We start from the raw sequence: 13,607 nt of genomic DNA on the forward strand, positions 1-13,607 counted from the left end.
TGGGATCACACGCGATTCATCAGCTCAAGTTCAATGTCAAACACAGCCATGGGCAATTTTGTATCTCCAATTCACCTCACACACATTTACAATTTCAGTACTCAGAAGACGTTTTTATCCAAAGTGACTTACAGTACTGTGACAGTATATTGTCTAAGCAATGGAGGGTTAAGAGCCTTGCTCAAGGGCCCAACAGTGGCAAGCTGGCATTAGTGGGGCATAAACCAGTGACCTTTTGATTACTAGTCCAGTACTTTGACTGATAGGCTACAGCTGCCCACTTAAACGTCTTTGGACTGTAAGAGGAAACGGAAGCTCACGGAAAAAACCTACGCTGACAGGGGGAGAACATGCAAACTCAACACAGAAAGGAGCTTCCGCGAGCTTCCGGACAGCTCCACCTAGGAATCGAACCCAGGAGCTTTCCACTGTAAGGTGACTGTGCTACCCACCGAGCCACCATGCCGCCCCGTGTCAAAGTAAACAAAAACAAGTTGAAGTACATAAGAACGATAAGATGAGAGCGAGAAGAAGGTCTGTTGAAATTAAAGATGGAATTACATGATGCATTGCCATGATGCATTTTTGGCGTTTAGCAGACACTTTTATCCAAGGCGACTTACAGTACTCTGACAGTATACTACCTAAGCAATTGAGAGTTAAGAGCCTTGCTCAAGGGCCCAACAGTGGCAAGCTGGCAGTAGTGGGGGCTTGAATCAGCGATCTTTCGATTACTAGTCCAGTACCTTAACTGCTAGGCTACAACTGCCCACTTAAACGTCACTTAAAAGTCTTTGGACTGTGAAAGGAAGAGGAAGCACCGGGAGGAAACAGATGCTGACAGACTGTGACAGTATACAGTCTAAGCAATTGAGGGTTAAGGGCCTTGCTCAAGGGCCCAAAAGTGGCAAGCTGGCAGAAATGGGGCTTGAACCAGCTAGAACCAGTCTGATTACTAGTCCAGTACCTTAACCACTATGCTACACCTGCCTTTTGAGTCCATTTACAGCACAAACACATTCTGAATTGGCTGGAGTTCCCGAATACTACGACGGGCCAGAGGGTAAGTTATTATTTTCCAGATGTCCGGAGGCGGTTGCTGCATAATTTGCATGCATAAAAAATAGGCATCAAAACCATCGTTTGTGAACAGCATCAGAACATGAAGCAGATATCCTGAGCTGGAATTTTACTAGCACAACCTCAAATTCACCCTAAAGATAAAAAAGTTTCTTTGAGTGAATCAGCTGATCCGAGTCAAAGTCTTCAGGTGAGTCAGCTGACTCAATTAGCTCAATGTCTAAAGATGGACGGAGGGCGTAACGAGTTCATTACAGAGTAATCACCGAGACAAAACTACTATCTGCAGAACCGCGTTGATGGAATCATGCATCACGATACGAGCAGTAACGAACGCTGTTTAGTCAAAATCAAAACTATCGAAAGGCATTTTTAGCAGCCTGGTCGTTTAAGGTATAAGTGCAACCCGAGAGGAATGTTCACTCAACCCCGGAAACCCAACCCAAATCAAAGAGTCAGGGGAGGCAGACTATGCACAATCTAATGTACAGATCGAGCAAACAGGGGGCGAGACGCACTGCTATTTCTGTCCCGGAGGAAGTTCCAGCACTGAGTTATACAGCCTGAAATACCAACAGACCTTTGTAACCTTCACTCAACACCTCCCAGTCATACAAACGAAGAGCAGGTTCTGGTGACTGCCAGGCCTGACTTAAGGATATACTTAATCTTTTAGATAAAACCCCAGGTCCTGCTGGTACAACCACACACACACGCCGTTAACAACTCATTATGGTATAAAGGCTTAAAATAATCACTCTTCAGGAAATCGATGCGACCAGAACCAGAACCCTCTAAAGCAAAAGCCTTGATTAAAAAAATAATCAATGCCTGGCACAGAGGTCTTGATGTGGTTAGGATGTGGTGCCCATCTCAAGGTTTGGGGGTTTACTTGCTTAAGGAACCTGCTAACCTCTTAGGGTCATGATGGTTTCCTGTTCTGAATAATCATGCCACAAAACTTTCCGCACTTAAATGATCACTTTTCTACATCGTCACCTACCGATGCATTTATTCCAATGTCGTACCAACTTTTTAATGCCGTCAGCAAAAAATGTTTTTGATTGAGCCACTGGTGCAGCGCTGCTTTCACATCATCATCACATGAAAATCTTCTTCCCCTTAAAGCTTCTTTGAGGCCCAAAAAGGTGGAAATCAGATGGAGCTACATCCATTCTATAAGCATCTCTCAGTCTCTCAGACACGACCGATTACTCCTCCTCCCACCCTCACCGCTTCCAACCAAACTTTTTGAGGGCTTGAAATTAAGGCAATTCTTTCCTCCAAGACTTAAAACCATCGATCCAGGTGGTGAACAATAAAAACGTGGATTTATAAGTGTGTATTGTGTAGACAAGCTCAAAACAGACAGATCCCCGTCTTTTTTTTTAATGCACCTTCTCCCCATTTTCCTCCCGATTTAGCGCACTCAATTTTGTCCTCCGCTGCTGAGAGATACCAGATTGCATCCAGGGAGAGCACGTCACCGTACCCGCCTCTTCTCACCCCTGCATTCTTCCGTCAATCAGGGTCCTTGAACAGCGTATGAAGGCCCACACACCCACACATAGTCCGGCCCCCCACCCTGCAGATACGGTGGCCAGTTAGTATCTGCTGCAGGCACGGCCAATTATGCCCGCTAGATGGCACCCAGCCGACCGGTGGCAACACCGTGTTTCGAACAGAGGAGTTCAGAAAACCGGTGCTGGTGTGCTAGCTGGGCGCCCGTGAGTTTAGTCTTCTGATCTGGAACAGCAAACTGGTATTGAACTTGATTAAATATACTATCTGGATTTATGCTGCAAAAGTGTGTGGCCTAATCGCTCTTTCACCAACAGAGTCATCCTAACCAGGGTCTCAACCTCATTCCTTCTCTCCTACGAAGGATGTGAAATAGCCAATACACAATGTGCATATTTCTGAAGCTTGGAAGAAACCAGACTACTCGGAGGAAATCCAAGCACACACAGGGAGAACATACCTACACACACACACTGCTTATGGACAGTGACCAGGGCGGGGATTAAACCCAGGCCCTTAGGAATGCTGTTGCTGTGCAGCACTCAAGTGTGAACATGGAACATAAGGTCTGCAATGTTTTATATTCATACTAACACGCAAAAATAGCTCCAGTTAACACGACTGTCCGGCTTTCATGGGAATTTTAGTAGCTAAACGTCTTACGTCTCACTGCTCAATTCAAAACGTCACCTAACTACGTAATAGGATGGCGTACTGTGTTGAGAAAAGCTCATTCAGCTGCTTGTTGCTGTTACTGTCAGGTGCTGGAATATAAAATGAACGGTCACCTGATGATTTGTGCCCGCTGGTGTGAATGCAAGGTATCTTGGCAACAGATGCATGAATCAATCTGGCGAGGTCGTCAGTATCAGGTAAGTATTGGCTGGTATTCTGCTTTCTAAGGTAATAAATAGAAACTGTAAAGGTGAGTAGTGAGCAATTCGATTATGGACGCCCTTATCTCATGTGTTCAATGTTTAATCCTCATGCAATCAGATGTTTAAAGAACCATACACCGATCAGCCATAACATTATAACCACCTCCTTGTTTCTACACTCACTGTCCATTAAATCAGCTCCACTTACCATATAGTTCTACAATTACTGACTGTAGTCCATCTGTTTCTCTGCATGCTTTGTTACCCCCTTTTCATCCTGTTCTTCAATGGTCAGGACCCCCACAGGACCACCACAGAGCAGGTATTATTTAGGTGGTGGATCATTCTCAGCACTGCAGTGACACTGACATGGTGGTGGTGTGTTAGTGTGTGTTGTGCTGGCATGAGTGGATCAGACACAGCAGCGCTGCTGGAGTTTTTAAACACCGTGTCCACTCACTGTCCACTCTATTAGACACTCCTACCTAGTTGGTCCACCTTGTAGATGTAAAGTCAGAGACGATCGCTCATCTATTGCTGCTGTTCGAGTCGGTCATCTTCTAGACCTTCATCAGCGGTCACAGGACGCTGCCCACGGGGCGCTGTTGGATGGATGTTTTTGGTTGTTTAAAAACTCCAGCAGCGCTGCTGTGTCTGATCCATTCATACCAGCACAACACACACTAACACACCACCACCACGTCAGTGTAACTGCAGTGCTGAGAATGATCCACCACCTAAATAATACCTGCTCTGTGGTGGTCCTGACCATTGAAGAACAGGGTGAAAGGGGGCTAAAAAAAGTATGTAGAGAAACAGATGGGCTACAGTCAGTAATTGTAGAACTGCAAAGTGCTTCTATATGGTAAGTGGAGCTGATAACATGGACAGTGAGTGTAGAAACAAGGAGTACAAGTAATACTGATCCAACACAAACATCCTGATAGTAACAAAGCCAAGCTACCCCTGGTCAGATCACTTACTATCCTTACTATACTTACTGTTATACATAAAATTCTGCAAAGAATTATGCAAAGCTACTTTATATTACAATTAATATATTATGTCAGGCCTTAATTGACTCTTTAGGTATAGTTAACAAATGACAATTCCAGATTTGCACTACCAATGAACTATAGGCTTCTCCAGAAGAATCTAAATAAGGTTAACCAATGCCTGCAAAGCTAAAAACGGCTATAAAAAGATGCCAAGCGCTTCCAGCTTGCAAATTCCAAATGTTTAAAATGTCATTAAGAAATGGCACTTAAGGTAAACTGCAAGTTATGCAAGTCTATGCGTTACTAAAGGCCAAGAAAACCTTAATAGAACCTTCATATAGGCAAAGCAAAATTCCTATACGAACAATAATAACCGTGCAGGAAGCATTAAACTGGAAACAGTGGTGATGCACTATTTTAGTGTGCAGCATTTTGCACGTGCAAACTTGATCCGTCACCAGAAGGAAACCTTAACTGCAACCACATCAAAAAAACCCAAAGTCTGAAGTATGCAAAACAACATGTAGGTAAGCCATAGGCGTTTTAGATGAACTGCTAGAGACCGTTAAAGGAAAAACTGAACGCTTTGGACACAGATACAAAACGTACATTTTGCAAGGGGGTGAAAATTTCTACAACGCAAATAGAAACACTCCAAACTTAACCTAATATTTGGCAAAGGTACCAGCCTAGTAGGACATCCAAACTTTTGCACAAGGCACACGTTTTAACTTAATCTAATGTGAAGTAACTGTATTATTTTTTTGCGTTTTTTTTATTAGGATTTTAACGTCATGTTTTACACTTTGGTCACATTCATGACAGGAACGGTAGTTACTCATTACACAAGATTCATCACTTCTCAAGGTTTATATCGAATACAGTCATGGACAATGGAGGAAACCGAACACCCTGAGGAAACACACGCAGAAACTGGGAGAACATGCAAACTCCACACAGAAAGGCCTCTTGCTGTGAGGCGACAGTGCTACCCACCGAGCCACCGTGCTGCCCTGCATTTGCTTTTAACTTCTTGTTTTAATGTGAATTACCTGTAACCAGTCAACACTGATCTAGATTTTAGGCCGGTATCAGACTATTATCAGTATCACACACTCAACACTGAACCGAAACATCCCCTATTCGAATAGATTCCTCCTTAATGTGGTTAGATGACAGAGACGGTCAGGGTACTACAGCGAGTTGAAACTCAAATCAAATCCGTTCCCATGTTCTGAACCTTGGTACATCTGGGTTACACGTCTATTTTAAATCGGTTGACGAACAAACTGATCTTTGAGTCTTTTGTGTGCTTATTAAAGAGCACGTGGACTTCCTTTTAAACGTGGTTAATTATTTGTAGAGATGTTGAATCAGATATGGGTGAAAGGCTGGTGTTCATGTGTTATCAGCAATGCCGAACCCTCTGTTATCTTGGAGTTAACTGTGTTCATTTCAAAAAGCTGTTTTCTATTTGTAAGAACTATTTTCTGGTTTAAAAATGCTTTTCTCTACATGCAGCCCTGTAGAGTCTAAATAAGCAGGGCTGCTTTGTGAAAGTTTACAAAACACATCTACTGGCTAATCTATATTGATATATAAACGGTACAATACCGGTATACACGGTTATATCGTCCAGCACTGCTAAATACGGCATTCAATACGGATTAGCATGGATGTGAAGTAGTGCTGGCGGTATGACGGTACATTTGCTATACCGTCTTTGATGCCTTGTACAGTATGCATTTTTCATATACCGCCATATCGTAACATAGTTAATCATATAATCTTGTTCGCCGCTAAAAGCGCTATGGAGAGCCATGCAGATTAAGTAGGTAGCCATGTAGCGTTAGCATGACAGAGTTAACAGATGAAAGAGGCTTCCTAAATATGGTGGAAAAAATAAACAAAAACAGATGGAGGATGATGAGAGGAAGACCAAATGCGAACCGAAAGAAATGAGGCGTGTCGGCAGTTTAGAACAGACTAAACACTCTATACTGCACGGTCTGTCGAGCCACGGCTGTTAAAACATTTACATTTTCAGCATTTAGCAGGGTTAAGGGCCTTGCTCAGGGGCCCAACAGTAGCAACTTGGCAGTGGTGGGGCTTGAACCGGCACCCTTCTGATTACTAGTCCAGTACCTTAACCACTGAGCTATCACTGCCAACAACATTACATAAAGAACAACATTACAAGCGCAGTAACAATCCACATACGGAAGGACACGATTCCTCTACAGACAGTCGAGAGAGAAGCTTTCAGAGAGATAATTAAAACACTGGATTCCAGGTTTGTCTAACGCGGCGAAAATACTTTAGGTCAGTTGAGATGAGCAGAGATATTTAAAGTCGACCACTTTTCTACAACAGACCTGTGGTCAAGCTGTACAGTGGAGTTTGCAGACGTGGTTTTATTTGTTAAAGGGAGAGATAAGGGCAATTTTACAATACTTGTATTTACTGTAACTGTGTCACGTGTACTGATTCCATCATATATTGGGTCATTTTGTGGGGCCAAGCAAAGCTTATAGTCCTCAAAACCTACTCTGGTGAACTTCTTATATTCTAAGTACTAATGAGAGTAGAATCAGCCACAGGCATATAGAAAGTCCCAGTCTTACAAATAAAACATACCGTGATATACTGTGAAAAATACCGTGATACAAATCTTCGGTCATACCGACAAGCCCTAGCTATAACTGTGTCCATACAGCCAGTGCATACTGGTCTTTATTTTACATTGGACTGGTCAAAAGTGATCCAATCACTGGTTACTATGGTTTAGTGGGGCCAAGCAAAGCGACATTATATACCTGGTGAAATTAAAGCTTTTTATATCCTGTGCACTTATGACAGTAGAATAAGCCACAGACATATAAAAAGCCCCAGTCATACAAAATAACATACCGTAACACCATCAGAATCTTAGAAAATATCGTGATACAAATCTTCGGTCATACCGACAAGCCCTAGCTATGACTATGTCCATACAGCCAGTGCATACTGGTCTTTATTTTACATTTCACTGGTCAGCAGCGATCCAGTCACTGGTTATCATGGTTTAGTGGGGCCAGGCAAAGCTTATAGTACTCAAAACCCTTATTATATACATGGTGAACTTAAAACTTGTTATATTCTGTGCACTTATGATAGTACGTAGAATAAGCCACAGACATATAAATAATTTAAATAAAAAATACCGTGATACAAATTTTCGGTCATACCGACAAGCCCTAGCTATAACTATGTCCATACAGCCAGTGCATACTGGTCTTTATTTTACATTGGACTGGTCAGCAGTGATCCAGTCACTGGTTACCACGGTTTAGTGGGGCCAAGCAAAGCTTATAGTCCTCAAAACCTTCATTATATACGTGTATGAATTCAAGCTTTTTATATTCTATGCACTTATGACAGTAGAATAAGCCACAGACATTAAAAAAGTCCCAGTCTTGCAAAATAAAACATACCGCCCAGCCCTAACTAAAACTATGCCCACACAGCCAGTGCATACTGGTCTTTATTTTACATTTGACTGGTCAGCAGTGATCCAGTCACTGGTTACCACGGTTCAGTGGGGCCAGGCAAAGTCTCATTATATACATGGTGAACTTAAAACTTGTTATATTCTGTGCCCTTATGACAGTAGGATAAGCCACAGACATATAAATGATATGTGAAGAATGTTAGAAAATACCGTGATACAAATTTTCGGTGATACCGACCAGCCCTAACGTGAAGTCGGACAGGCTGAAGTGCCAGCTAGCTCCACACGAGCTGTATCAGGGCCTCTTTACGGACTGTTTAACACTTTCTCCCCCCCACACATCAGCACTCTGTTGGACCTTCAACTCTCCTGCCATTATTACTTACAGTCCAAGTGTTTCTTTTTCGGTCCCATGACTTCATGCGTGGTGGCTTTGCAGACGATTTTGGACACCGCCGAGCCGGTGACACTGTGCTGAGCTGCGGTTATCCTGTCCGTTATGCTCTGGCCAGACATCTTCGCACTTGTGTCAGTTGTGTGTGTGGATTTGTGGGAAATAAAGCAAAAAAAAAAAAAGCAGGCTTGTCTGAGGTAAATCCAGGGGTGGTGATGATGGTGGTGATGTCCCTTGTGCTGCTCTCTGGTCCCTCAAGTTTCTGATAAAGAAACAAGTAAACAGAAATGAGGGGATTTGTAGCTTGCTAACTAGAGTTAGCGTTGTAGTTAGCTAACTAGAGCTAGCTACAGCTTCAAGTAGATGCACACAGTCACTTCAGCTCTGTGGATGAACTCATGTGTGCAATTCTACACAAGCAAAACAAGCAAACAGACACTGAAGCTACATACCAAAGGTTTCCTCTTCTGTTACAAAAGCGTCCTCTTCTATTACACCAGCCCCGTTCATGCACTCTCCTCTCTCTCTCTCTAGCTAGCTCTCTCTCTCTCTCTCCCTCACTCCCTCTCTCACTCACTGTTTTACTTCCCCGTTTCCTTTCCGACCGTCTCCTCTCCCCCTCACAAGCTTTTTTAAAAGGACCGACCAAAACCTCGCAGGAAAATGGCGTCCCTGTTTCCTCTTTACATTCACAGGATCCTCCCAAGGCTTGTGAGAACGCTTGTGTGGTCGAAGCAACCCGCCGCCATCTTGGCTCAAACCTCTTCGAGAGGGGGGAAAAAAATCAACCCTAAGCATAGGCGAGTCGAGCCAACATGGCGCGCGCACTGCTACAGTTTCTGTACGTACATTGGGCGAATACCAATCCGTTACATACCCCCATACATGTACTCTACCTAGTAGTGAAAATTATTCCATCTAAACCTTGTGTGGTGTACTATATTTCTAAAAAAAGTGGTTATTTAGGATTAAGAGAATATTTCAGCCCATGTGACTAATGCAGTTTCTTATAATCTCCACATGCAGGAAAATTTGAACATGATGCATGCAGTTTCATCCTTTTTAAAGTAATCATGGTTCATGATTAACCCATTCTTCTTTTATTCTATCTATCTATCTATCTATCTATCTATCTATCTATCTATCTATCTATCTATCTATCTATCTATCTATCTATCTATCTATCTATCTATCTATCTATCTATCTATCTATCTATCTATCTATCTATCTATCTATTCACTCACTAAGCAGAAAAGTTTCTCCATTACCTGTCACTCTGGTGCCTTTACATTAATATCATTAATGACACTGTTTTTTTTTTTTTTACTTTGCATCAAAACAAGATTCACAACATTTATACATACCAACATCCAAGGACCTTAAAACTGTATACACACACTGTAAAAGGGAACATGTGTAAATTCGCCCTGTTTATCCCAATTGTTCCCCAGGCTGCTCCGGACACACCGCTTTACCGATCAGGTTTAAATGGTAAATTAAAAAAATGAATGGATGAATTTATTATTAATGAATTAACGTAGGAATGACTAACTGCACAAATGGTTGAAAGTCAATTGCTGACATCTTCTGGCTAAGACGTGTAATTACACCATCTTTACAGAAACGCTTCCAGTGGTCCTGTTCAATAAAAATAGTAATAAAATGATGATAATGCCATGTATTGAATTAATGACATATCTGGCGTATATTCCTTGCTTGTGCTGGATGAAGTGGTTAGTCAAAATAACTTCAATGAAAAAAGACTTTTTTTATGCATGTGATCTTGGCATATTCGAATAATCTCATATTGGTAGCAAATGTCTTTCATTTTTATTTTTCTAAAAATAACTCCTCCATAAACACAAATTAACTAGCAAAATATACAGTTGTTTGTAACAATGGTGACTTTTTACAGTGCTATAAAACTATAGCATAAGCAAAAAACACACACATTTGAGCTCTTCCAGGACTGAATGTTAAAATCATAGGGTGTAATACCTAGTGTAATAGTGTGGAAATTCTTTGGTGCATAAGGCCTGGCTAAGTTGCCATAATTGACAGAACCAATAATTCTGCTATCTACCAAAAAATCAATGATTCAAACACATTCTGAGAAAAGGTACGTAAAAATACAGAAAGTAATCATAAGTGAATAATAAGTGAATAATCTTTATTCACAGAAAAAGCAAGACAGTTTAGGTGACAGTACATGATACAATGAAAACAAAACAAAACAAAACATAAATCCATTAGCGTCAGTTGATTTGTTAAATAATTGTTAGGAACCACTGCTGCACACAGCCCAGAAGAGGCTGGCTTACCTGCATACTGACCAGTAATGGTTTTGTTAACGTTTCACAACATCCTGTCAGCAGTGTTGAAACTCAGTGCTTTTGAGGGGGTAAGAACACTGCCTTTGGTCTGTTGAGTAATGTTGCTTGGTGAATGTCTTGCAGTAAATATTACACATTCATAGTGCTATAGGCAAACATGGCAAAATATCCAAACATATTTGTTGTTAAAATTATGTACATAATGTATCTAACTATTGATTTCAATTTTAATGGACTAGTGGTGTTTGTAAAGGGTACTTGTTATTACTGCATTGATTGTAAAGCACTGAGAAAAAAATAATAATAAAAAAATAATATTTTATATTTGCTCAAAACCATTATTATTTCAAACCATTATGCAAGCTCGGCTTGGGGGTAAACATCCACTGGAGACAAACAAGTGAGTTTGCAAGCCATTGCATTAATTAGTTTACATATATACATTACACATGTAGTCTGTGGAACATCTTACTGTCTGCAAGGAACACTACATAACCAGTGATGACTACATGTTCAAAAGCTCTGTTGTATAACGGCTTCCAAAACCTTACTCTCACATATTATTAAGCTAACTAGAATAATGGGAGTGATGTACCAAATCTGAAAAAGAAAAAACAGCCATGGTTAAACAACAACAAAAAAGCATTATGCATCATTATGATAATGATGCTCACAGGAAATGAGATATGCTGTTGAACCACAATGCCAACAATACATACTGATTGCTTTCAGTAACGGGGTAAGCCTGCATTTAGGTGAAATGGTCTGTAAGCATGTCTGTAGGCTGGTGGCTTCTCCACTTGGGGGCAATGTGCTGCCACCACATCTATCATTTCACAGCTCATGGTCGTCTGAGTGCTCGCTTCATTACCAACATATGCAGCCATTATGGAACAGCATAAAAATCACCCACTACTATATTTATGAGCTAAACCTCATGCAAACTGTACAGCTAAGATACTAACAATATAGTAACATGAATGACTGTGTGAAGCAGGTTCAAGTCCCCTTCATTAGGTCCAGTTTTACCTCTACGGTTATTCATTACGATCAATGTTCCTGCATTCTGAGCCAATTATGTTTAAACAAACTTTTACACTTATTAATCAAGAACCTCCTGATAGAATTAGACATTTGCAGAGTGTACATCAGGATTTTGCCACATTAATATAATAAATGTGCTTATGTCTTCTGTTTTTCTTGCCTTCTTTTATACAAGATGCCATTTGGTATTTCAATTTAGAATCAACAGGCTAAATGAAGAAGGGGGGAGGCACTGTCGCCTCACAGCAAGAAGGTCCTGGGTTTGATCCCCATCGGGGCGGTCCGGGTCCCGGTTTGCATGTTCTCCCAGTGTCTGCGTGGGTTTCCTCCGGGAGCTCCGGTTTCCTCCCACAGTCCAAAAACATGCAGTCAGGTTATTTGGAAACTCTGAATTGCTCTATAGGTGAATGGGTGTGTGTATGTGTGTGTGTGTGTCTGCCCTGCGATGGACTGGGGTCCCGTCCAGGGTGTTACTTTGTGCCTTGCACCCATTGAAACAAACAACCCTAATTGGATAAGCGGTTAAGAAAGTGAGTGAGTGAATGAAGAAGTAAGCTAAACAAGAATTGAAATAAATAAGATTTTATTACAAGCTTGTTTTAATATCTTCATCAGAAAAGAACATTTGAAAATACCACATCGGTCAGTGCTGTACTGACTGTCCTAAAAAATAAGTCTGCATTTTATTTTCATTCTACACCCACATGGATCATGGATCTAAAATTGAACCATGCTGTACCCAGACAGTGCCAGAGCAATAACAGTTCCTAAAGTCAGTCAGTTACATTGATTAAACTGTGCTGTTTGTTTAGCAAAAAAGTAAACAAGGGTAAATTACTAATAATCATTTTTGTATTTATATATCATATTTATATTTAATAAATCCAAATGTTCCACCAAGACTTTTGTTACACTAAAGGTCCAAATGTCTGTGAACACCCCTTGAATGATATTGTATGCAAAGCTTTTAATGTTTTACAGGGATTAGTGGATTTTACTTGTGCATTCATGACACCTCTCTCTCTCTCTCTCTCTCTCTCTCTCTCTGTGTGTGTGTGTGTGTGTGTGTGTGTGGGTGTGTGTGTGTGTTACAGATATGGGCAGCCCATAAGAATGTGTGTTCCCGTGCTCTGAATACATGTGGCTTGTGTTTCATATATGAACAATAAGACATCCTCTTGATTTGTGCCACCTGGGAGTCGAGAGCAGCTTCACTGTCGGCTCAGTCTATGAACTCTCTCTCTCACACAGACAACAGTGTTTTCCTCATTTTATTCTGTGCTTTCAGCGTACCCTGACACACATTCACAACCACTGACCTCTCCACGGTAAACATGAAAAATAAAATCATTAAACATCCAAACACTGATCATAAATTCAGCTTGTGATCGGGAATCTGTCAGTCATTTTCAGCGGTGAAGTTAAAACCAGGATCGGACCAAGACTTTTAATGTCTTTTAATGACAAGACTACAATTACAAACCACTTACAATTTATGTTAAATGTTAAAGAATTAGCAAACTAAACCAAACACTCTATTAGTTTGTGCATTTAAATAATTCTCTAAATAAAAACAAATCATGTTTCTGATTAACATAAACTTACAAGTGTCCCAAATATGATGCTCTCATAGTGAAGACTTTGTTGTTTTGGTTTAAAGTAGTATTAAGTGCATGATGTGTGGTTTGGGATGCATTGTTTACTCAAAAAAATGAATAAATAAAAAATAAAATAAAGGGCATAATTATCTGTTATAATCTTTACCTTTAATTTGATATTGTTGATGCCTTGATAAACACAAACCTCATTCCCAGAAAAGTTGGGACATTGTAAAATACAATAAAAACATGAATCTGTGATTTGTTGAT

The 13,607-nt window shown here is 40.8% G+C and overlaps 1 protein-coding gene across 6 annotated transcripts in view; it reads right to left on the reverse strand.

Annotated features, from left to right (window-relative positions):
• picalma (phosphatidylinositol binding clathrin assembly protein a) overlaps positions 1–9,021 on the reverse strand; it is a 37,682-nt gene extending 28,661 nt beyond the window's left edge. For all 6 annotated transcript variants that reach the window (XM_063013638.1, XM_063013637.1, XM_063013635.1 and 3 more), the window contains exons 1-2: positions 8,814–9,021; positions 8,354–8,623 (exon numbers count right to left, since the gene is read on the reverse strand). In XM_063013638.1, coding sequence (XP_062869708.1) covers positions 8,354–8,483 — 130 coding nt within the window. In that variant the 5' untranslated portion in view covers positions 8,484–8,623; positions 8,814–9,021. The remainder of the gene's footprint in view (positions 1–8,353; positions 8,624–8,813) is intronic.
• Between the last annotated feature and the right edge of the window lie 4,586 nt (positions 9,022–13,607).

The sequence above is a fragment of the Trichomycterus rosablanca genome, chromosome 18 (assembly GCF_030014385.1).
Source record: "Trichomycterus rosablanca isolate fTriRos1 chromosome 18, fTriRos1.hap1, whole genome shotgun sequence".
NCBI classification, from domain to species: Eukaryota; Metazoa; Chordata; class Actinopteri; order Siluriformes; family Trichomycteridae; genus Trichomycterus; species Trichomycterus rosablanca.